At 40.8% G+C, this 27,235-nt stretch overlaps 1 protein-coding gene across 6 annotated transcripts in view; it reads right to left on the bottom strand.

The window, feature by feature from the left end:
• ARHGAP26 (Rho GTPase activating protein 26) overlaps window positions 1-27,235 on the bottom strand; it is a 472,331-nt gene that overhangs the window by 210,044 nt on the left and 235,052 nt on the right. For all 6 annotated transcript variants that reach the window (XR_010942153.1, XM_067732119.1, XM_067732122.1 and 3 more), the window contains one exon: window positions 14,669-14,705. Coding sequence is in view for 5 of the 6 variants with exons in the window: in XM_067732119.1 (XP_067588220.1) it covers window positions 14,669-14,705 (37 nt within the window). In the remaining variant the exon portion in view is untranslated. The remainder of the gene's footprint in view (window positions 1-14,668; window positions 14,706-27,235) is intronic.

The raw sequence follows: 27,235 nt of genomic DNA, 5'->3' as shown, positions 1-27,235 counted from the left end.
CCCCTGACTGTGGCTCAGGAGACGAAAGTGGTGGTTAAGGAAACCTGCCATGGAGGGGAAAGGAGAAAGAAGGGCCGAGAGGGGCTGGGGGCAGTGGGAAGGGAACACAGGCCAGGGAAGGAGTGAGCACCTGTCTTCTATCAGCCTGGCCTGGCAGGCGCGAAAAAAAACCTGGAGGGGAAGGTGCCCTCAGCTGACTGCCTCGTGGGCCAGCGCACAGGAGGCCAGGCTGCCATGCCCACTAATGCCGTCTATCCTTCCCAGGTTTAAGAGGGGAAATGTTCTATTTATAAGGCATCGACCAGTGGAGACCTGGCAGCTGCTGGATGGCTCTGATCCCATAGGGATCCTGGTTACCCGTGGCTGCCTTCCCCGGCCTCTCAACTGTGGGTGTTCTCACAGCAAAAGACTGAAGGCAACTGGAAGCAAAAGGCAAAAGAAAAGCCTCTTTCCTGCCCTTCGTTGCTTTCATGAGACTGCTGGACTTTTAGCGATGGCTGAAGGCTTTAGAACATTTTAAAAAGAGTGACCCATGTGATCCCGTCAAGCCTTCCCATGTGAGCTTCAAGACTCAATCTCTTTTTCTGTTTTACAGATCAAGGGAAGCTGAGGCAGAGAGATGAAGGGAATGCAGACACCACAGGCAGGGCAATGGGGAAGCAGAGCAAAGGTAATGATGCCCTTCCCATCTCCTCCCCCAGTGCTCAATCTTGTCCTCATGAAAAAAGAAAATCCTTGACCCAGCACCATCAGAGAGTCTGACCTGAATAACGGCCGAAAGAACGAGCATGTGTAACAGAAACAACATATAAAGCAGCTTTGGTTGTGTTGTCAAAGGCCCATGGGAGAGTAGTGCGTCATGTTACAGTCCTGTACCTGGGAAGCTCGAGTCACTGAAACATGTGACTCTGGCTCTCCCAGCATCATGCGTGACATGTGAGGAGCAACAGATGGCTCTCAAGAGGAGGCTCACTAAGAAGGAACACAGGATGGCCCCTCAAAGAGCCAGGTGGGTTAGGTATTGGAGACTGATGATGAAACTCCTTCCAGCCCCAAGGGGTTGGCCACACAAGGACAGATGGCATGGCAGAGCAAAGATCTCATGCATATCAAGAATAGTGGGGGAAATGATGCTGGCAATCAGGCAGACTCTGGTTTGAACATCAGCTCTACCACTTCTCAACTCTGGTACCTTGACTTCTTTAAGCTTGTTTGCTCACTTGCAACTCACCTGTGAAAAGCGTTTCTGCGAACGGTACCCATCCATGTACCACACTCAAGCTCCCTGCCACAACCTCATGCTGTCTTGAATAGACTAATATTTAAAAACCTATGTTTGTATTACGCTAACGGTTAACAAACTTATAGCCCATGGGCCAACTTCACCACTGCCTGTTTTGTAAACAGAGCCACCCCCTTTGTTTCCATATTGTCTACGGCTGCATTCACACCACCATAGCAGAGTTAAACAGTACCGCAAATCTGAAAATCTGGCCCTTTCCTGAAAAAGCCCACCCCTGGCGCTAAGCAGTACCATTTAGAAAACTGGGGTGGAGGGCGGGGGTATGTTTACTTGTGTCCCTCGCCACCAATACACATTAAATAAATATATAAATTTAAATGGCAACTGAAAATGTTTGTCCAGTCCTATCCAAAATGATCTTGGGTATCACCAGCAGTGCACACACCCCACTTTGAAAAATGCAGTCGAGAGGATTCAGTGAATTAACATAAGGCATCAAGCCCGAATCAGCACGGGTGTTGGCTGCTGCCCTTCGTTCTCCTCCCCTGCTCCCCTCAGAAGCAGTTCAGCCAATCCAGTGTGCTCTTTCCTCCTCATATGGGAGAGGCATGACCAGATAACAATAAGGATAACAACAACGGTAATTAGGCACTTATTCACTAATAGGCCAGATAATGTGCTGAGTTGTTATCCTCACAGCAAGGCTATGAGGTAGGGGTTGTGATTTATCCCCATTTACAGACGATGAAACAGAAGCTTAGAGAGGCCCAGCACTGACCTGCAGCTCCATGGCCAGTGGGCCCGCACGATAATCTGCACCATCAAACGGTACCCTTCACGGAAACAAAAGCTCTCCCAGTCCACCCAGCAGGACCTTCCCACAGGAAATAACCTGAAATATGCACAAAGACTGATGCACAAGGATGCTCAGCCTGATGGCATTGGTAAAAGAAAAACTCTGCAAAGGACATTCAAGACCACTGACAGGAAATGGTTCAAAAAATTAGGATGTAAAATTATGACAGATCATTCAACAACCATTACAAATAATAATGGTTTTATTATTTGTATTTTTTATTATTATAAACATATTTGTAATAAATAAATATATAATATTTATAATATAACATATTTGTATGTTTTATTATTATAAACAGGTTTCATCAACTGGGATAATGCTTGAGACTTTTTAAAAGCAGAATCGCAACAGCATATTCAGTACAATGTCAATTAAGTCAAAATACATATTGACATTCGCAAAATAAATATAAGACATCATGAAAAAAAAGGCAAGGAAGAAAAGAAGTATCTCTGGGGATGATATTATAGATGAGTTTTACTGAATTTTTGAAAATCCTTACAATTTCCTTTATATTCCACAAAGAGTTCATAATATTTTTATAATAAGCAAAAATACAACACTGCCAACCCCCTTAGGAATGAGGTTCAGATATTCAATGTCTGCACCCTACAGATAACTAATCCTTCTTCCAACTTTGCAAACTTTCTCCTGTCACTGCTCTTCCCCTCACTGCCACTGTGAATGACAAGTTGGCAAACTGCAGTGGGTTCTTGAGCATTATGCAAATACAAAGGTTTGCTGCCAAAGTACTAGGTTAAAAACGAACTGGAAGGGACAAGCCTCTTAGATAGCCTCATCCACCAGAGGGCAGACAGCAGAAGCAAGAAGAACTACAATCCTGCAGCCTGTGGAACAAAAACCACATTCACAGAAAGACAGACAAGATGAAAAGGCAGAGGGCTGTCTACCAGATGAAGGAACAAGATGAAACCCAGGAAAAACAACTAAATGAAGTGGAGATAGGCAACTTTCCAGAAAAAGAATTCAGAATAATGATAGTGAAGATGATCCAGAACCTCGGAAAAAGAATGGAGACAAAGATCGAGAAGATGCAAGAAATGTTTAAGAAAGACCTAGAAGAATTAAAGAACAAACAAACAGAGAAGAACAATACAATAACTGAAATGAAAAATACACTAGAAGGAATCAACAGCAGAATAACTGAGGCAGAAGAATGGATAAGTGACCTGGAAGACAGAATGGTGGAATTCACTGCCGTGGAACAGAATAAAGAAAAAAGAATGAAAAGAAATGAAGACAGCCTAAGAGACCTCTAGGACAATATTAAATGCAACAACATTCGCATTATAGGGGTCCCAGAAAAAGAAGAGAGAGAGAAAGGACCCAAGAAAATATTTGAAGAGATTATAGTAGAAAACTTCCCTAACATGGGAAAGGAAATGGCACCCAAGGCCAGGAAGTGCAGAGAGTCCCAGGAGGATAAACCTAAGGAGAAACACACCGAGACACACAGTAATCAAATTGACAAAAATTAAAGACAAAGAAAAATTATTGAAAGCAACAAGGGAAAAACGACAAATAAAATACAAGGGAACGCCCATAAGGTTAACAGCTGATTTCTCAGCAGAAACTGTACAAGCCAGAAGGGAGTGGCATAACATATTTAAAGTGATGAAGGGGAAGAACCTACAACCAAGATTACTCTACCCAACAAGGATCTCATTCAGATTTGACGGAGAAATCAAAAGCTTTACAGACAAGCAAAAACTAAGAGAATTCAGCATCACCAAAACAGCTCTACAACAAATGCTAAAGGAACTTCTCTAAGTGGGAAACACCACAGAAGAAAAGAACATAAAACACAAACCCTTAACAATTAGGAAAATGGTAATAGGAACATACATATTGATAATTACCTTAAACATGAATGGATTAAATGCTCCAACCAAAAGACACAGGCTCACTGAATGGAGACAAAAACAAGACCCATATATATGCTGTCTACAAGAGAAGCACTTCAGACCTAGGGACGCATACAGACTGAAAGTGAGGGGATGGAAAAAGATATTCCATGCAAATGGAAATCAAAAGAAAGCTGGAGCAGCAATACTCATATCAGATAAAATAGACTTTAAAATAAAGAATGTTACAACAGACAAGGAAGGACACTACATAATAATCAAGGGATCAATCCAGGAAGAAGATAACAATTGTAAATATATATGCACCCAACATAGGAGCACCTCAATACATAAGACAACTGCTAACAGCTATAAAAAAGGAAATCGACAGTAACACAATAATAGTGGGGGACTTTAACATCTCACTTACACCAGTAGACAGATCAGCCAAAATGAAAATAAATAAGGAAAACACAAGGTTTAACTGATACATTAAACAAGATGGACTTAATTGATATTTACAGGACATTCCATCCAAAAACAACAGAATACACCTTCTTCTCAAGTGCTCATGGAACATTCTCCAGGATAGATAATAGCTTGTGTCACAAATCAAGCCTTGGTAAATATAAGAAAATTCAAATCATATCAAGTATCTTTTCAGACCGCAACACTGTAAGAGCAGATATCAATTACAGGAAAAATATCTGTAAGAAATAGAAACAAATGGAGGCTAAACAATACATTACTAAATAACCAAGAGATCACTGAAGAAATCAAAGAGGAAATCAAAAAATACCTAGAGACAAATGACAATGAAAACACGACGATCCAAAACCTATGGGATGCAGGAAAAGCAGTTCCAAGAGAGAAGTTTATAGCAATACAAGCCTATCTCAAGAAACAAGAAAAATCTCAAATAAACAATCTAACCTTACACCTAAAGGGACTAGAGGAAGAAGAATGAACAAAACCCAAAGTTAGCAGAAGGAAAGAAATCATAAAGATCAGAGCAGAAATAAATGAAATAAAAACAAAGAAAACAATAGCAAGGATCAATAAAACTAAAAGCTCGTTCTTTGAGAAGATAAACAAAATTGATTAACCATTAGCCAGACTCATCAAGAAAGAGAGGGAGAGGACTCAAATAAATAAAATTAGAAATGAAAAAGGAGAAGTTACAACAGACACTGCAGAAATAAAAAGCATCCTAACACTACTACAAGGAACTCTATGCCAATAAAATGGACAACCTAGGGCTTCCGTGGTGGCACAGTGGTTGAGAGTCAGCCTGCCGATGCAGGGGACACGGGTTCGTGCCGTGGTCTGGGAAGATCCCACATGCCGCAGAGCGGCTAGGCCCATGAGCCATGGCCCGTGAGCCTGCGCTCCGCAACGGGAGAGGCTACAGCAGTGAGAGGCCCGCGTACCGCAAAAAAAAAAAAAAAAAAAAAGGACAACCTGGAAGAAATGGACAAATTCTTAGAAAGGTATAACCTTCCAAGACTGAACCAGGAAGAAATAGAAAATATGAACAGACCAATCACAAGTAATGAAATTGAAAGTGTGATTAAAAATCTTCCAACAAACAAAAGTCCAGGACCAGATGGCTTCACAGGTGAATTCTATCAAACATTTAGAGAAGCGCTAACACCCATCCCTCTTAATTTCTTCTAAAAAATTGTGGAGGAAGGAACACTCTCAAACTCATTCTATGGGGCCACCATCACCCTGATACCAAAACCAGACAAAGATATCACAAAAAAAGAAAATTACAGACCAATATCACTGATGAATATAGATGCAAAAATCCTCAACAAAATACTAGCCAACAGAATCCAACAACACATTAAAAGGATGATACACCATGATCAAGTGGGATTTATCCCAGAGATGCAAGGATTCTTCAATATACGCAAATCAATCAATGTGATACACCATATTAACAAGCTGAAGAAGAAAAACCATATGATCATCTCAATAGATGCAGAAAAAGCTTTTGACAAAATTCAACACCCATTTATGATAGTAACTCTCCAGAAAGTGGGCATAGAGGGAACCTACCTCAACATAATAAACCCACAGCAAATATCATTCTCAATGGTGAAAAACTGAAAGCATTCCCTCTAAGATCAGGAACAAGACAAGGATGTCCACTCATGCCACTATTGTTCAACATAGTTTTGGAAGTCTTAGCCATGGCAAACAGAGAAGAAAAAGAAATAAAAGGAATACAAATCAGAAAAGAAGAAGTAAAACTGTCACTGTTTGCAGATGACATGATACTATACATAGAGAATCCTAAAGATGCTACCAGAAAACTACTAGAGCTAATCAATGAATTTGGTAAAGTTGCAGGATACAAAATTAATGCACAGAAATCTCTTGCATTCCCATACACTAATGATGAAAAATCTGAAAGAGAAATTAAGGAAACACTCCCATTTACCACTGCAACAAAAAGAATAAAATACCTTGGAATAAGCCTATGTACGGAGACAAAAGACCTGTATGCAGAAAACTATAAGGCACTGCTGAAAGAAATTAAAGATGTAACCAACAGATGGAGAGATGTACCATGTTCTTGGATTGAAAGAATTAATACTGTGAAAATGACTATACTACCCAAAGCAATCTACAGATTCAATGCAATCCCTATCAAATACTAATGGCATTTTTTACAGAACTAGAATAAAAAATCTTAAAATGTGTATGGAGACACAAAAGACCCCGAATAGCCAAAGCCGTCTTGAGGGAAAAAAACAGAGCTGGAGGAATCAGACTCCCTGACTTCAGACTATACTACAAAGCTACAGTAATCAAGACAATATGGTACTAGCACAAAAACAGAAAAATAGATCAATGGAACAGGATAGAAAGCCCCGAGATAAACCCACGCACCTGTGGTCAACTAATCTATGACAAGGGAGGCAAGGACATACAATGGAGAAAAGACAGGCTCTTCAATAAGTGGTGCTGGGAAAACTGGACAGCTACATGTAAAAGAATGAAATTAGAACACTCCCTAAAACCATACACAAAAATAAACTCAAAATGGATTAGAGACCTAAATTTAAGACTGGACACTATAAAACTCTTAGAGGAAAATATAGGAAGAACAATCTTTGACATAAATCACAGCAAGATATTTTTTGATCCACCTCCTAGAGTAATGGAAATAAAAACAAAAATAAACAAAGGGGACCTAGTGAATCTTAAAACGTTTTTCAAAGCAAAGGAAACTACAAACAAGACGAAAAGACAACCCTCAGAATGGGAGAAAATATTTGCAGACAAATCAACAAAGAATTAATCTCCAAAGTATATACATAGCTCATGCAGCTCAATATTAAAAAAGCAAACAACCCAATCAAAAAATGGGCAGAAGACTTAAATAGACGTTTCTCCAAAGAAGACAAACAAATGGCCAAGAAGCACATGAAAAGCTGGTCAACATCACTAATCATTAAAGAAATGCAAATCTAAACTACAATGAGGTATCACCTCACACCATTTAGAATGGGCATCATCAGAAAATCTATAAACAACAAATGCTGGAGAGGGTGTGGAGAAAAAAGAATCCTCTGGCACTCTTGGTGGGAATGTAAATTGATACAGCTACTATGGAGAACAGTATGGAGGTTCCTTAAAAAACTAAAAATAGAGTTACCATATGACCCAGCAATTCCACTACTGGGCATATACCCAGAGAAAACCATAATTCAAAAAGACACATAAACCCCAAAGTTCACTGCAGCACTATTTACAACAGCCAGGTCATGGAAGCCACCTAAATGCCCATCGACAGATGAATGGATAAAGAAGATGTGGTACTTATATACAATGGAATATTAATCAGCCATACAAAGTAACGAAACTGGGTCACTTGTAGAGACGTGGATGGATCTAGAGACTGTCATACAGTGTGAAGTAAGTCAGAAAGAGAAAAACAAATATCGTATATTAACGCATATATGTGGAACCTAGAAAAATGGTACAGATGAACCGGTTTGCAGGGCAGAAATTGAGACACAGATGTAGAGAACAAACATACCGACACCAAGGGGAGAAAGTGGTGTGGCATGGTGGTGGTGTGATGAATTGGGAGATTGGGATTGACATGTGCACACTGATGTATATAAAATGGATGACTGAGAACATGCTGTATAAAATGGATGACTGAGAACATGCTGTATAAAAAATAAACTAAATTAAATTAAAAAGAAAACCATAAAAAATAATCTCAGCTATTTAAAAATGCATAGGAGTGATTATATTAAGAAAATATACTGGGCTTCCCTGGTGGCACTGTGGTTAAGAATCCGCCTGCCAATGCAGGGGACACAGGTTCGAGCCCTGGTCTGGGAAGATCACACATGCCGCGGAGCAACTAAGCTCGTGTGCCACAACTACTGAGCCTGTGCTCTAGAGCCTGCGAGCCACGACTACTGAAGCCTGTGCACCTAGATCCTGTGCTTTGCAACAAGAGAAGCCACCGCAATGAGAAGCCCGTGCACCCCAACGAAGAGTGGCCCCTACTCACCACAGCTAGAGAAAGCCCAAGCGCAGCAACGAAGACCGAACGTAGCTAAAAATAAAATAAATATGTACAAAATGGATAACTAATAAGAACCTGCTGTATAAAAAAATAAATAAAAAACAAACTGGAAGGAATGAAGGAATTAAGACTGGGAAGCAAAGAGGAAGAATTATATTTCCTTCTTCTGGAGAGAAGGGAGGGCACTTTTTAAGCCTTTCTAGCCTAGACTGAAGCCCATTCCAGTTGGCTGTGGGCACCTGTCTGCACATGAGTGCATCTGCAGAGAGCACAGGTACTACACACACACACACACGTGTGATGGGCCATCGGTCTATCATCTCCCAGGGGTCTTAACCCCATCAGCAGACCATATACTCCTTAAAGGTAGAGGCAACTGTAAAGCTGGTTGGTGTCCTCACCCCTCAGTACTCATGTCACCCAGCGCCATGGTCCTTAAGAATTCCAAGAGGTATTAGTTGAATGAAGCCTGGACTCCTACAGTTAAGTCTAGTGAGAGGTTCAGGTCGATGCAAAGAACATGTTCAACAAGAGTAGGAAGCAGAGAAAATGGCTGCAATATTCTTCTGAAAAGCCCTCTGGGGCCAACAGTGTGTGACAAGGCACACCTAGGGCAACTCGGGCATATTCCTTTTAAATGACCCGACTGACCCATGGAATTCGAGTTAATACTCACAGTAAGGGAAGTGGCACTAGAAGCCAAGATTAGGAGACATCCCTCTCTGTCTCAGTCTGTCAGTCTCCAAACAGCTGGCAAAGCAGCGGAAGAGCAGCATTTCTGTAAACAAGCTAATCTTTTCAGAGCTAAGCTGGCGGTGACATTTATTATTTAAAACTTCAAACTTGGTAAAGACGAACTCACCCTAGAAAAGCCTGCCTTTCCCTTGCTCTCATGCACCGGACTGTGTACCCTCTCTGACAAGTTCTCAGCTTCCCAACTGTCTCTCAGGTGGGACTACAGGACCACAGCAGCGGGGCTGAGAATAGGTCCCTTCCTAGCTCCCCCTTCTGTTTCTGACCTGGGCTCATTTCAAAGGAGAATGAACCAATTCTCATAGAGCCTTTGGGGAGTAAATCTCACAACTGCAGCCAACGTAAAGCAAGAAACAGGACATGTAGACTCAGGAGATACACATTAAGGTGGCAAAGGGTAAGATGGGAAGAGGAGGGGTCCCTGCCCAGGGAAGAGTCCTGTTCTTTGTAATAATAAAGGGGAAAATCAACGACAGTCATTTGCCGTTTAGAATGATTGACACTGGTGTGATCACCTCAGTAAAGAAGCTTAGGAAGCAACAAACCAGACTTTCTTCTTCTCTGTCTATTCTTACTCCCATCTTTTCCCTTCCCTCCACTACTGGGTAAGAATTTGACCAACTAGAGAAAACTCAGTGTCACTGATGTATATTCCTGACATTCCAGAAACAAAGCAAGGTAAGGTTCCTGATGGCAGCCGGATCCACGGTTGAGCAGCTCATACGACTGCCAAAAATAGCAGATCGGTTTTTGAATTTAGTATGTAGGGATTAACCTAACCAAGAAAACAGAAGACTTCTAGGCAGAAAAGTAAAGGTCTGAATAAATGGAAAGACATTCAAAGCTCTTGAAGGAGGTGACTTAGTATTATAAAAGTGTCAATTTTCCCAGCTGTATGTAAACCAATGAAGTTAGAACATTTCTAAATAGACATTTCTCCAAATAAGACATACAGATAGGGACTTCTCTGGTGGCGCAGCAGTTAAGAATCTGCCTGCCAATGCAGGGGACACAGGTTTGATCCCTGGTCCGGGAAGATCCCATATGCCACGGAGCAACTAAGCCCGTGCGCCACAACTACTGAGCCTGTGCTCTAGAGCCCGTGAGCTGCAACTACTGAAGCCTGTGCGCCTAGAGCCCGTGCTCCGCAACAAGAGAAGCCACCGCAATGAGAAGCCTGTGCACCGCAACAAAGAGTAGCCCCCGTGTGCAGCAACGAAGGCCCAACGCAGCCAAAAATAAAACAAAAATAGGGCTTCCCTGGTGGCGCAGTGGTTGAGAGTCCGCCTGCCGATGCAGGGGAGGTGGGTTCGTGCCCCGGTCTGGGAAGATCCCACATGCCGCGGAGCAGCTGGGCCCGTGAGCCATGGCCGCTGAGCCTGTGCGTCCGGAGCCTGTGCTCCGCAACGGGAGAGGCCACAACCTGCGTACCGCAAACAAAAAAAAAAAAAACCACAGGGAGATAAAAGATACTCATTGTCCAAGAATACACTTGAAAGGTACACATTAGAACGGTGAAGGGGAGGACAGGAATAGGAGGTGGGAAAAGAACTAAAAGGGAGTGAGTGAATGAATAAACGAATGAATGAAGGGCGAAAGGGAGGGGCCTGTGATGATCATGTGTCACAAACCGGGGATTATGATTATTTCAGTCACTGTACCTGAGATCCAAACAGAGAAGAAAGAGGAGGTGAAAAAGGCTCTGCAAAGAAGTGTGCATGTATTTATCTGCTGCCATCCTCTCCTGGCAACTGGGCCACTTGGAAAATAGCAGCAGCTGCCAGACATTATTTATGGTCCTGTCTTATACCCCACAGGCACTGTACGGCCTGAGAGAAACTTCAAGAGAAAAGCAACAAATTCAGAAGTGTCCCCAACGGAATTCCCTTTTGCTACCTGTCTCTTGAAAACATTCTGGTTCTGTGATAAAATGTTGGCATTGAAATTCCCACCAAAATATTTTCTAGAAAGGAAAATGCTAGACATTTGTAAATGGCTATTAAAGGTGAAAAGTGCGATGTCCCGCTCTTAAATTCCTATCAGATTGACTTCTTACCTTTAAAAAAGTTTTGACTGTCATATAAACAGAGTTGCAGAACAATCAGACCCTGGGCAATAGCGCCACCTGTGGCGATGAGCGCAGTGAAACTGCAAATCACTGCCATGAGGAATACGAAAGGGACAAGCGCTCTGGAGGGGAGGGGAAGCAAAGCTAAGGCTTGTGTGATGTGAAGAGGGGTTCCTACTGCCAAAGGACGGGAGGAAGCACCAACCCAGAACAGTCGTCTGGTTTTGCCAGCTTGGAAATCAGTGAACAGAACATCTTTTAGAATTGTAATACCCGGGACTTCCCTGGTGGCACAGTGGTTGAAGAATCCACCTGCCAATGCAGGGGACATGGGTTCGAGCCCTGGTCCAGGAAGATCCCACATGCCGCGGAGCAACTAAGCCCATGTGCCACAACTACTGAAGCCCATGCGCCTAGAGCCCGTGCTCCGCAACAGAGAAGCCACCGCAATGAGAAGCCTGTGCACTGCAATGAAGAGTAGCCCCAGCTTGCCGAAACTAAAGAAAGCCCACAAGCAGCAACAAAGACCCAACACAGCCAAAGATAAATAAATTTATTTAAAAAAAAAAAGAATAGCAATACCCTAGAAAAGCTGTTTCTATCAAAAGTACTCCTGGAAAAGTGGGCAATATGTTTAACACATTTTTCTTTCCCACTTCCTAAATGAAAGTGTAATAAGCCATTGAAGAATCATCAGAGACTCGAGGCAGCCAACTCTCTGCACCCTGTGGATAACGGGATGCCGGAAGCAAAATGTTGCAAATGTCTGTGTTTCCCAAGATAGAACTTTCTGTATCGTTCTTTTCCTAGGGAGGTAGAATATTCTCATGGTTGACAGCAAAGATGTTAGAATCAGACAGAACTCAGATTAAATCATATCTCCTGAGTTCACCAACCTCAATTTCCTAATCTACAAAGTAGGTCAAAAGCACCTACCTCAGTCAGTGCTGTGAGCTTTAAATGAGCTAATGTGGATAAAACACGCTGAAACACAGTAAGCAGTCAATAAATGCTACCTATTAATCGCCATTATTGTAAAATACATACTCTTTGTCGACAATGCAAAGTACACAGAATATTTAAAGTAGAAGGTCAGTGTCTCGCAATAATCTGCCCTCTATCCTGAGTAAGAGTTTAATGATGAATGTATTTCCAGACTTTTTTTCTATCAATGTATCTAGATGAGTCAACTAATTTATTTTAATAAATGCATGGTTCTACCACCTGAATTTTTTAAAAACTCAATGAACAGTATACTGTGGATACCATTTCTGCAAATATACCAAGATCTCTCGTTCTTTTTGAAGGCTACATAGTACTTTATGATATTTTTAATGGACTTCCTATTGAACATTTAGATGGTCTCCAATTCTTCACTATTATTACCGATGCTCCAGTGAACTTTTTTACAGAAACATCTTTGCACTCCAGCCTATCCTTTAGGACAAATCACTGGGTCAAAGGATATTTACATTTTAAAGGCTTCCGACACATATGCCCCAAAGGCCTTACAAAACAGTACAACCAGCTGCTATGGCCACCAGCAGAGTCATGGTCATCTTTCAAATCTAGTGGCACTTATCTCAAGGAGAGAGAAGTAGGTTCGTAAGGTCAAAAGTTACAGGCAAACTTTTGGTGTGGGGTGAAGGGGGGGCTGGTTCTCCATTCATATGCATCTCGTCCCCCACAGTTCCTGGGTCCTTCATGACAGAAGTGTCTCCCAGGTTAGGGCATGGTGTGGGCATCTGTTATTTCACCCTGCTTGGCATCTATACTCTCTTGTCCCGGTGGCTTCCCCGATCTCCCTTTGGTAAACCACCCTGCTCCCATTTTATGAATACTGTTGAAACCATCGATCAAGGTGTGTTGTCTTCCCCTGGGTAGGCCACAGCTAGACCACCTTGATGCTATCTTTCCTGGGAACTGGACCTTCAGAAGAGTGAGGTAAGGACTAAAAAAGAGTTTAAGGGCTTTATCATCCTGCAAATATCATCCAGAAGACCCTTTCTCATTGGTCCCTGGGTCTCCAGAACTGGTCTGTTTTCAAGCCTTGGTTCTTCAGGTCTTCCTACCTTACTGTGAGTTACACTGAAGCCTTCTGTATTCCTTCGTTATTATTATTATTATTATTGTACTGTTATTTTAGGCCAAGTTAACCAGAGTTGATTTCAGATATTCTAAAACAATCCCACCTGACACGGGCGGGGGGCGGGGGGAATGACTTGTTTCCTTGAATATTTATTTGAAAAAAATTTCCCCTTGTTCAATTCCTGAAGGAAAAAAAAGAAACATTTTTTCCTCTCCCAAAGGCCTCTTAACCTACCAATAGCAACCATTCCAAATTACTTAATATTTTATTTAAAACTTCTGGTAGAATCTGTATTTTGGAAGGAATGAAAGAGAGAAAATCTCTGTCCTATAATGGATTTCACACACACTAAAAACAGCTCATCCTTTTGTCCACATGAAGAGGTACTGTTTTACTGACACTATTGGAATTCACGGTAGGGCTATCTTGGAATTTTTTTTCCAAGTGGATCTTACAAAGCAAATCTGAGGCAAGGGGACAGAATTTCCTTTGTACTCTGGTAGCAACGTGGCAGGAATTTGTTTTTTCCCCTGTGCACCAAGGAGATAATCAGCCCAAACACTCTAGCAATAGCGGTTTCATTTTAATCCCATCATCTTTACAAGGTTACAGGTGCCCTTGGAAATCATGATTAACCAGAGTGCTCCGAGCCAGTAGCAGGGGAAATGTGCTGTATATTCTACACAGGCCGCCCAGAGTCACTCCCAGGAAAGAGGAATATTATTACAGAGTTCTTCGTCTCCACTCTTAGCTCCCCAAAGTGGCAACAAGGAACACAGAGTTAGTTACTAAGCGATCACTAAGATGGTTCTGGCTCTCCAGTGCTTGGAGCGAGACTGTGAGGGAGGCAAAGTCAATTCTGGCTTCCCACAGGACAGGGCGCTGGGGGAGCTGGGTGTTATCGGATTAAGTGACTTTTAAGTGGTGACTGGAGCTACATTCTTAAGACAACAAAGGATTAACTGAGATAATGTACATAAAAATTCTTTGTACAGTGTGAAGGGTTATACAGTGCAAGATGTCATCACGGCCTTGCCAGTCGGGCTCACTGACCGTCCTGGAGTCACTGACGCCGTAAACTGGAGCAGAAGTAGCTCGGCTGCACTGGAGGAATGGGGAGACCCAACATGCCCACAGCACCTCCTGGTGGTTCTTCCCCAGAATAGCAACTTCTCCAGGCCCAGGCCCAGGCCCACCCCCACCCGTAGAAAAGTATCCAAGCAATATACTTACTCCCTTCGCTCTGGCTGTCTTTGTTCGAGTTGTAGACCTGGAAAACAGAAATAACATTTACTTGTGTGAATTTTATACTACCCTACAGGTTCGCTGAAGAAAACCATTACCTCTTCCTTTTCCCTGGTTTGTGCTAGACCAATGGAAGGCAATTCTGGCCCCCAAATAGAAATCCCTTCTATAATTACCTACATCCCAGTATTTACTTCAGCTCTTAAGTGTGTGCACATCAGAACCACCTCTGGAACTTTATTGTTAAAAAAAAAAAAAATCATATTCCTCCTTTAATAAAACCCCAAATTTATGTTTGTATATAAACTAAAAAGGAAGAAAAAATTGTAATTAGTTACAAATCATTAAGCATTAACTGCACACCAGGCAACGTGCTAAGCAATTCACATGAATTATCTCAAATTATCTATGCAACAATTCTGTTGGGTAGGAACGGTTATTATCACTGTTTTACAGATGGAGAATTTGAAAGGCTTAGAGAGGTTAACTAAGGTCTCACAGCTAGTACGTGGCAAAGTCTGGACAGAGATACATTACAAACTCTTAAGTGCTAACACTGGGGAATGAGATCAATCATTTTTTACTTCATATACTTCCATAAATTTGAATGTTATAAGGAGAATATATTACTTTTACAATAGAAAACGCTTTAATGATTTACAGAATTCATAAAAGGGAATGTACCCCAATAAAAAACAATGACACACTGAAAGAGCTGGCAAGCTTTTTCTTGTAAAGGACAGGTTGGTAAATATTTTAGGCTTTGCAGGCCAGGAGGCAAAAGTCAAATCAATGATATTATACAGGTACTTGTAAAACAAGAGAGAAGACAAATTTCCGCAATTTTTTCTTGACAAAATTCAAAATATAGTAAGTTTTTGAGATATAGGTATAATATTCCTAGCAGGTGGAAATCAGGGTTTCATGGCTCTTTTCAGAGATGCTTGGCTTGGTTCATCCAGGGGTTAAAGAACTGGTTCTCAGGCAAGAGTGGTCAGTACAACCACTTGGAGTATCTTTTCCAAGGAGTACAATTTTTTGAAATACAGATTGACTAATCAGAAGAATAGAATTTTTTATAGAGGAAGGATAACATTTAGCTTAAACAGAGTTCAAAATGTTTTTCATCATCAAGTCAATTGCAAATGTTCATCTGTGAATACCATGTTGAGCTCATGGGCCATACAAAAATAGGTGGTGAGCTGGATTTGGCCTGTGGGCCATAGTTTGCGAATCCCTGATATGCTGACATTATTAAATAAGATAATAAAGCCTTTGCTTTAGAAAGAAAATCATAGTGCCCAAATCTTTCTTTGGTGCTTATGATTCTGTAGGTATGAAAAGGCACAGCATGAAACTGGTCATAACTTAAAAAAATAAATAAATAAGGATATTCCAAATGATTGTGATGGCCACTGTTGGTTGAGAGCCACTTATTTAACCCTTTGAGGAACAGAGCCAAGCATCTCTGAAAAAAGAGCCATGACACCCTAAGGGGACTTTTTACCTGCTAGGAAATATGGGTGAGATGCTGGTCAAGAGCTGGGCAATAGTTCCATCACAGCCCCCCGATTGCCTTGTGTCACTGGGTTAAGTTTCTCACCGTCTGCAGGTCTCTACTGCCCCATCTATAAACTGAAGGAGTCAGCCAAGAAGGTCTTTGAATTATCAAACAGATAATTTAACAAACCACTCCATTTTATGATCATTATTCATTTCCTGACACACAGGACACTTACTGAAGGTCAGAAAGATGAGAATAAAGGGGTTTCTGAACTTCAAGCATTATTGTCTGATGAATGAAAAGGCATCAGTTTATATGCATAAAAGGAGTCAAAAGACTGTGAGCCTGGTATGGCCTTTTTATTTTTCATTGCGGTATGCCGGCCTCTCACTGTTGCGCCCTCTCCCATTGCAGAGCACAGGCTCCGGACGTGCAGGCTCAGCGGCCATGGCTCACGGGCCCAGCCGCTCCACGGCATGTGGGATCTTCCCAGACCGGGGCACGAACCCGCGTCCCCTGCATCGGCAGGCGGACTCTCAACCACTGCGCCACCAGGGAAGCCCTGGTATGGCCTTTTGGAGGAAGGAAGGCCAGTGCGCTTGGCAACTAGTGCACAACAGAGAAGGGCAGGAGATGAGGATGTGGCAAAGAGAGAGGCAGCGGCACAATCCTGCAGAGCAAAGTGAGTAGCCTCGTAATAGCGAGGACCAGCCATTCACGGTCAATGGCATGCACTAAAATGGGACAGGTAGGTGAGGGAAACACAGGGGAAGAGACAATATTTGGGCAAGTATTTTTTCCAGCCATCCCTGCTCACTTCATGTCTCCCATTAAATTCAAACTTCCTATCCCAGAGAAACCTGCTCCTGTTTCTAAATGGCAAAATCCAGAAGGAACAACAAAATACAGGGCTTTCAGCCCTCCTTAACTAGGAGGTGAATTTGCAGCAAATTACTTTCTTTTCATGTTTCCTGGGGCTCAGGAGGCCCAGTCCCGGAACACCCAGGCATTCCTCAAATCAGAGAGGCGATATCAATGAGCCAAAGGCACCAGGAACGTGTGCCGCCCGATCCTCCGAGGCCAGGCCATTAATCTCTGTCTGGTTTGGGTAAATGAGCCAAGGAGAATGAGTCTGAAATGAAGCTAGCAAACCATGCCTGCCAGGACTGCGTGACTACATGGCCCAGCAAGGAAGGCCCGGGGTGGGGGAGCAGCCTCACCGTCACACGGGCCAGATGCTGGCGTGGGAACAGCACTAAGGGGCAATGGCTTTGTTCACCCAGCACTTACCAAGTGCCATACGTGACATCATCAAATCTTTTTAACAACCCTGTGGGTTAGGTACTAGTGTTATTCCCATTGTACAGGTATGGAACCTGAGGCCCAGAGAGGCTACATAGTTTGTCCAAGGACACAAAGCTGGAAGGTGGTGTACTAGTCTATCTTGCCGTTGTAGGGATGTTCCAACTGTCATTTACTTTTCCAGGCAGTGGCAAATGCACACAACTACCAAGCCATACCAGCAGCCTATGGTTTGTAAATACCTTCCATTCTGGCAGAAGCAGAGGGCATGTGATTTGCCATTTAGAAATGCTCTGTCTGTTCTGGGGAAACCTTCTTTAGATCTCATAGCAGCCCACTAATGTCAGACTGAGGTTCAGAGACAAGGGCAATTTCCTAAAATAAAAGGTCTCTTTGGCAGTGGCTTCTGTCTTAGGATTGATTAGTAGAGTTATCTTAGGTTTGTATGCCTTCAAGTAAGCCTCTCAAGAGCCTCTGTCTTAAAAGGACAGAACTCAAGTCTCCAGGATCAATTCAAGGGGACATGAGTCACTCAACAATTCCTGAATTATGGCTCCTAGGAAGAATAAATCAGTTAATACACAGTTTCAACAACCCAACTTAAGCTAAAGTCTAACCATCCTGTTTAGCCAGAGTACTCTAAGACCTGGCCACACGCAAGTCTCTGAGCCCTCTGGCTTTCTATAGTACTTTCATTCAGAGATGCACTAGTTTCTGCTGAACACTGTGCATGAGAATTTGTTAAATACCCATACCAATGAAGACTTGTTTTCAAGTGCATGTTTCCAGAGAATACAAATTACATACGTTTACTTTACGTTATCAGGGTCCATCTGAGATTCATTATAAAATAATTACAACAGCAATAACGGATTAATACAAACGATGGTGACAAAAGCCTTATTATGTGTCAGACACCACTCTGAGCACTCTATATGCATTTATCTTGTTTAGTCCTCACACCAACCTAATTATTCCTGACATATAGATGAGAAAACTGAGGCATTAGAGAGGTTAGGTCACTTGCCCAAGGTCAGGCAGCTGGAATTGGGCAGAATCCAGACAGAAACTCCTGCAGTCTGTCTCCAAAGCCCAAGCTCTTAACCACTAACCACGTGATACATAAGACATGATGATAATGATGATGATGATGATGATGATGATGATGATGACGACGACGACGCTAAAGGTGATGAGATGTCTGTGCAGCTAGGGAAGGTGAGTCACTGGAAGAAAGAATCTGCCCCGAGTTGGAGAGAAAATGAAACTGGGAATGGCCTTTGATTCCAGCCTGAAGCATTCACCACTAACCCACGTGACCAGCTGGCACCTAACACAGAAGTAACACTTCATATTCTTTGAACCACAGGGCTCGATTCTGAAGATAAACACCAGGGTAGGAAAGTAGGTCTTTGATACAAATCACAGGGTACTGCAATTCTATGAGTCCTCACCCAGAAGCTATGATGGGAGTACAATTTAATTAAATCAAAGGAGGGTGAGGAAAGCTTTCATATGCTCCCTCTGCACTAAGACGTGATTTTGCAATCAATTCTGTTCACTGCTGAGCCAATTCAATTTACGTGTCCCTAGAGAATTAAGAGAGAATACAGAGTCATTTGGGTTCCCAGAATTTTTCCACGGGTGTCCTTTATTACCATTATCCAGGCCTTACCAAGAAAGCACAGAAAGGAAATTTTTTTAAACTTATAAATTAAAGGCATAAATAGAGCAATAAGTAGAAAAAGCAATCTCACTTTTCCCTTTGACACACAGCTGCATTAGCACTTGGCTACATCACGCTTTGGATCAAAATCAGCACAAAATGAAAGTGTTGGAGAAATAGATTCATGGGCAAATTCACTAAAATCTGTTGCTCATTTTTCAACTGCACTTGAATTCACACCTAAGCTTTGTCATTCCCAGAGGTCTCTTCCAAGTAGCCTGGAACATCTAAACCCCTCCCACCGGCTTGTTCCTTGGATGTGCACATGTGGGAACACACAAAACAGAGCTACGTGCCCACACCCCCAAACACTGCCCAAGCTGGTTCTACACCATCAGATATAAGTTTTGTCCCTCCTCTCTGTGCGACACAATGGATCCACCATCACTAGGACTTGCTCTTTTAAATTGTTTGTCAGGGGTAACAGATTTGTGCTTATCTGCTGCTCAGGTTCAAAGTCCAGATCTACCAGTTACTGGCTATACAGTCCAATCACTTCACAATTCTAAACCTCAGTCTTTGCTAGTGTAAAATAGGGACATTAATGTTCCCTATCTCTTAGGGTCACTGTGAAAATTAAATAAGACAATAAATAGAAAACATTTAACACAGAGAGTAGAATACAAATTCTGTGGCCCACAGAGCATTCTGTAAAGATGACCCTTCATCACCATCCCCAGGCCAGATGTTGGCACAGGAAGAGCACTAAGTGGGAATGGCTTTGTTTACCAAGCACTTACCGAGTGCCACATGTGACATCACCAAATCCTCCTCTTTCCTTCTCTTCACATCAATACTTATCCCCTACGGGATAAACGGCTAAGGATGGGTGTGTGGTTTGAGGGATACAGTGACATTGGCCTCATTAGCATTGAAATTTAACCAAATGAAACTAATTAAAGGATTAATGGAAAGCATAAAATCTAAAGTCAACTTTAGCAAGAGTTCTCAATGTTTTCTTAAATGGCAGTTAAATATAAAAGTAACTACTCACCACAATCACTTTTCCACCACCGATTATGTGACAGGCATCATACTCAGCATTTACATGAATTATTTTATATCATACTCCAGCTGATGGGGTACTACCACTGCCTCTGCTTCACACCACCTTGTAGGCTAAATAACTTTCCAAAGGGTACAAAGCCAACAAGTGGCAGAGTCTTCTAGACTAGATCTGTATTGAACCACAACTTCATAGACCTTCCCCACCCAGTCGCACTTTCCAAAGGAAAAAAAAGCTTGGTGACCAACAAAGAACTCAAAAGAAGCTAAGCAGTAATTAAAATTGTAACAACACAACCAATATGTAAGAACAGAATTTCCACCCAATTTAACAGTAATTCTACAAACTTCCATTAATACAAGTATAGTAGTAACTGAAAACCACAACCAGCTTGAGACACTTTGCGACACCCAAAAAACACCTGTCAAGCAAAGAGCACACAGAGGGCAGACAGCAGAAGTAAGAACTACAATCCTGCAGCCTGTGGAACAGAAACCATATTCACAGAAAAACAGACAAAATGAAAAGGCAGAGGACGATCTACCAGATGAAGGAACAAGATAAAACCCAGGAAAAACAACTAAATGAAGTGGAGACAGGCAACCTTCCAGAAAAAGAATTCAGAATAATGGTAGTAAAGATGATCCAGGACCTTGGAAAAAGAAAGGAGGCAAAGATTGAGAAGATGCAAGAAATGTTTACCAAACACCTAGAAGAATTAAAGAACAAACACCTAGAAGAATTAAAGAACAACCAGAGTGAACTATACAATAACTGAAATGAAAAATAAACTAGAACGGATCAATAGCAGAATACCTGAGGCAGAAGAATGGATAAGTGACCTGGAAGACAGAATGGTGGAATCCACTGACACAGAACAGAATAAAGAAAACAGAATGAAAAGAAATGAAGACAGCCTAAGAGACCTCTGGGACAACATTAAATGCAACAACATTTGCATTATAGGGGTCCCAGAAGGAGAAGAGAGAGAGAGACGACCCGAGAAAATATGTGAGGAGATTATAGTCGAAAACTTCCCTAACGTGGGAAAGGAAATAGCCACCCAAGTCCAGGAAGTGCAGAGTCCCAGGAGGATAAACCTAAGGAGAAACATGCCGAGACACATAGTAATCAAATTGACAAAAAATAAAGACAAAGAAAAATTATTGAAAGCAACAAGGGAAAAACGACGAATAACATATAAGGGAACGCCCATAAGGTTAACAGCTGATTTCTCAACAGAAACTGTACAAGCCAGAAGGGAGTGGCAAGACATATATAAAGTGATGAAGGGGAAGAACCTACAACCAAGATTACTCTACCCAGCAAGGATCTCATTCAGATTTGACGGAGAAATCAAAAGCTTTACAGACAAGCAAAAGCTAAGAGAATTCAGCACCACCAAAACAGCTCTACAACAAATGCTAAAGGAACTTCTCTAAGTGGGAAACACAAGAGAAGAAAAGGACCTACAAAAACAAACCCATAACAATTAAGAAAATGGTAATAGGAACAGACATATCGATAATTACCTTAAACGTGAATGGATTAAATGCTCCAACCAAAAGACACAGGCTCACTGAATGGAGACAAAAACAAGACCCATATATATGCTGTCTACAAGAGAAGCACTTCAGACCTAGGGACACATAGAGACTGAAAGTGAGGGTACAGAAAAAGATATTCCATGCAAATGGAAATCAAAAGAAAGCTGGAGTAGCAATACTCATATCAGATAAAATAGACTTTAAAATAAAGAATGTTACAAGAGACAAGGAAGGACACTACATAATGATCAAGGGATGAATCCAAGAAGAAGACGTAACAATTATAAATATATATGCACCCAACATAGGAGCACCTCAATACATAAGGCAACTGCTAACAGCTATAAAAGAGGAAATCAACAGTAACACAATAATAGTGGAGGACTTTTTAACACCACATTAACACCAATGGATAGATCATCCAAACATAAAATTAACAAGGAAACACAAGCTTTAAATGACACAATAGACCAGCTAGCTTTAATTGATATTTATAGGACTTTCCATCCGAAAACAGCAGATTACACTTTCTTCTCAAGTGCACACAGCACATTCTCCAGGATAGATCACAACATAGATCAGAATCAAGCCTTACTAAATTTAAGAGAACTGAAGTCATATCAAGCATCTTTTCTGACCACAACACTATGAGATCAGAAATCAATTACAGGGAAAAAAACGTAAAGAAACACAAACACATGGAGGCTAAACAATAAGCTACTAAATAACCAAGAGATCACTGAAGAAATCAAAGAGGAAATCAAAAATACCTAGAGACAAATGACAATGAAAACATGATGACCCAAAACCTATGGGATGCAGCAAAAGCAGTTTAAGAGGGAAGTTTATAGCAATACAAGCCTACCTCAAGAAAAAAGAAAAATGTCAAATAAACAATCTAACCTTACACCTAAAGGAACTAGAGAAAGAAGAAAAAACAAAACCCAAAGTTAGCAGAAGGAAAGAAATCATAAAGATCAGAGCAGAAATAAATGAAATAGAAACAACGAAAACAATAGCAAGGATCAATAAAACTAAAAGCCGGTTCTTTGAGAAGAGAAGCAAAATCGATAAACTGCCAGACTCATCAAGAAAAAGACGGAGAGGACTCAAATCAATGAAATTAGACATGAAAAAGGAGAAGTTACAACACACATCACAGAAATAGAGAGCATCCTAACACTACTCCAAGCAACTCTATGCCGATAAAATGGACAACCTGGAAGAAATGGACAAATTCTTAGAAAGGTATAACCTTCCAAGACTGAACCAGGAAGAAACAGAAAATATCAACAAATAAATCACAAGTAATGAAATTGAAACTGTGATTTAAAATCTTCCAACAAACAAAAGTCCAGGACCAGATGGTTTCACAGGTGACTTCTATCAAACATTTAGAGAAGAGTTAACACCTGTCCTTCTCAAACTCTTCCCAAAAATTACAGAGGAAGGAACATTCCCAAACTCATTCTATGAGGCCACCATCACCCTGACACCAAAATGAGACAAAGATACTACAAAAAAAGAAAATTATAGACCAATATCACTGATGAATATAAATGCAAAAACCCTCAACAAAATACTAGCAAACAGAATCCAACAACATATTAAAAGGATCATACACCATGATCAAGTGGGATTTATCCCAGGGATTCAAGGATTCTTCAATATACACAGATCAATCAATGTTATACACCATTATTAACAAATTGAAGGATAAAAACCATATGATCATCTCAATAGATGCAGAAAAAACTTTTGACAAGATTCAACACCTATTTAGAGTAAAAACTCTCCAGAAAGTGGGCATCGAGGGAACCTACCTCAACATAATAAAGGCCAAATACGACAAACCCACAGCAAACATCATTCTCAATGGTGAAAAACTGAAAGCATTTCCTCTAAGATCAGGAACAAGACAAGGATGTCCACTCCTGCCACTATTATTCAACATAGTTTTGGAAGTCCTAGCCACGGCAATCAGAGAAGAAAAAGAAATAAAAGGAATGCAAATCAGAAAAGAAGAAGTAAAACTGTCACTGTTTGCAGATGATGATACTATACATAGAGAATCCTAAATATATCAACAGAAAACTACTAGAGCTAATCAATGAATTTGGTAAAGTTGCAGGATACAAAATTAATGCACAGAAACCTCTTGCATTCCTATACACTAACGATGAAAAATCTGAAACAGAAAGTCAGGAAACACTCCCATTTACCACTGCAACAAAAAGAATAAAATACCTAGGAATAAACCTACCTAGGGAGACAAAAGACCTGTATGCAGAAAACTATAAGATACTGATGAAAAAAATTAAAGATGATACCAACAGATGGAGAGATATACCATGTTCTTGGATTGGAAGAATCAATAATGTGAAAATGACTATACTACCCAAAGCAATCTACAGATTCAATGCAATCCCTATCAAATTACCAGTGGCATTTTTTACAGAACTAGAAAATAAAATCTTAAAATGTGTATGGGAACACAAAAGACCCCGAATAGCCAAAGCAATCTTGAGCTCACAGCTCATGCAGCTCAATATTAAAAAAACAAACAACCCAATCCAAAAATGGGCAGAAGACCTAAACAGACTTTTCTCCAACGAAGACAAACAGATGGCCAAGAAGCATATGAAAAAAAAAAAGCTGGAGGAATCAGACTCCCTGACTTCAGACTATACTACAAAGCTACAGTAATCAAGACAATATGGTACTGGCACAAAAACAGAAATATAGATCAATGGAACAGGATTGAAAGCCCAGAGATAAACCCACGCACCTAGGGTCAACTAATCTATGCCAAAGGAGGCAAGGATATACAATGGAGAAATGACAGTCCCTTCAATAAGTGGTGCTGGGAAAACTGGACAGCTACATGTAAACTGGACAGCTACATGTAAAAGAATGAAATTAGAACACTCCCTAACACCATACATAGAAATAAACTCAAAATGGATTAGAGACCTAAATTTAAGACTGGACACTATAAAACTTTTAGAGGAAAACATAGGAAGAACAATCTTTGACATAAATCACAGAAGATCTTTTTTGATCCACCTCCTATAGTAAAGGAAACAAAAACTAAAATAAGCAAATGGGACCTAATGATACTTAAAAGCTTTTGCACAGCAAAGGAAACCATAAACAAGATGAAAAGACAACCCTCAGAATGGGAGAAAATATTTGCAAGTAAATCAATGGACACTTTGTCCATTAATTAATCTCCAAAATATATACACAGCTCATGCAGCTCAATATTAAAAACACAAACAACCCAATCCAAAAATGGGCAGAAGACCTAAATAGACTTTTCTCCAATGAAGAGAAACAGATGGTCAAGAAGCACGTGAAAAGCTGGTCAACATCACTAATCATTAGAGAAATGCAAATCAAAACTACAATGACGTATCACCTCACACCAGTTAGAATGGGCATCATTAGAAAATCTACAAACAACAAATGCTGGAGATGGTGTGGAGAAAAGGGAACCCTCTTGCACGGTTGCTGGGAATGTAAATTGATGCAGCCACTATGGAGAACAGTATGGAGGTTCCTTAAAAAACTAAAAATAGAATTACCATGTGACCCAGCAATCCCACTACTGGGCATATACCCAGAGAAAAACATAATTCAAAAAGACACATGCACCCCAATGTTCACTGCAGCACTATTTACACTAGCCAGGTCATGGAAGCAACCTAAATGCTCATCGACAGACGAATGGATAAAGAAGAAGTGGTGCATTCATACGATGGAATATTACTCAGCCATAAAAAGTAACGAAATTGGGTCATTTGTAGAGATGTGGATGGATCTAGAGATTGTCATACAGAGTGAAGTAAGTCAGAAAGAGAAAAACAAATATCGAATATTAACACATATATGTGGAACCTAGAAAAATGGTACAGGTTAACCAGTTTGCAGGGCAGAAATTGAGACACAGATGTAGAGAACAAACGTATGGACACCAAGGTGGGAATTGCAGGGGTGTTGGTGGTGTGATGAACTGGGAGATTGGGATTGACATATATATACTAATATGTATAGAGTGGATAGCTAATAAGAACCTGCTGTATAAAAAAATAAATAAAATAAAATTCAAAAAAAAAAAAACCAAGAGCACAGACAGAGAGAACTGACAGCTTTGCCCAGGACTGTGTGGTAGGCAGAGTTTTGAGTAGAGCACCACATTCGAACACTAAGCAAACTCTATTAAACAGGATTAATGTAGGATCTTTTAGTAACACCCACCAGAAGTTACCAGTAAGACACCCTTGGCCTGTGCAACACCAACCAATCACGGACATGAATTTTTGGATCGAGGAGGCCCTCTCTTCTCATGGTGATCCACAGGCCACAGTTAGAAAAGCTTTCAAGAATGAACTGTTTGAAATACAAGACATGACACCATAAAACTCCTAGAAGAGAACATAGGGAAAACATTCTCCAACATAAATTGTACCAATGTTTTCTTAGGTCAGTATCCCAAGGCAATCGAAATAAAAGCAAAACTAAACAAATGGGACCTAATCAAACTTATAAGCTTTTGCACAGCAAAGGAAACCATCAACAAAACGAAAAGACAATCTACGGACTGAGAGAAAATATTTGTGACCAACAAGGGCTTAATTTCCAAAATATACAAACAGCTCATACAAACTCAATAACAAAAAAACAAACAACCCAATCAAAAAAATGGGCAGAAGACCTAAATACATTTCTCCAAAGAAGACATACAGATGGCCAATAGGCACATGAAAAGGTGCTTAACATAACTAATTATTAGAGAAATGTAAATAAAAACTACAATGAGATACCAACTCACACCAATCATAATGGCCATCATTAAAAAACCCACAAAGAACAAATGCTGGGGAAGGTGTGGAGAAAGGGGAATCCTCCTGACATGTTGGTGGGAATGTAGATTGGTGTAGCCACTATGGAAAACAGTATGCAAGTTCCTTCAGAAACTAAGAATAGAGTTGCCATATGACACAGCAATCCCACTCCTGGGCATATATCCAGATAAAACTATAATTAGAAAAGATACTTGCACCCCAAGGTTCATAGCAGCATTATTTACAAAAGCCAAGACATGGAAGCAACCTAATGTCCATTGACAGATGAATGGATAAGAAGATGTGGTACATATATACAATGGAATATTACTCAGTCATAAAAAAGAATGAAATAATGTCATTTGTAGCAACATGGATGGACCTAGAGATTATCATTCTAAGTTAAGTAAGGCAGAAACAAATACCATGTGATATCACATACATGTGGAACCTAAAATATGAAACAAATGAAGTTACTCACGAAACAGAAATGGACTCACAGACATAGAGAACAAACTTATAGTTAACAAAGGGGAAAGGGGGTGAGGGGGGTAAGTTGGGAGTCTGTGATGAGCAGATACAAACTACTATATATAAAACAGATAAACAACAAGGTCCTACTG

The sequence above is a fragment of the Pseudorca crassidens genome, chromosome 3 (assembly GCF_039906515.1).
Source record: "Pseudorca crassidens isolate mPseCra1 chromosome 3, mPseCra1.hap1, whole genome shotgun sequence".
Taxonomy (NCBI): Eukaryota; Metazoa; Chordata; class Mammalia; order Artiodactyla; family Delphinidae; genus Pseudorca; species Pseudorca crassidens.
The sequence above is the reverse complement of the archived record's forward strand: the minus strand, read 5'-3'. Positions and strand labels throughout refer to the sequence as shown.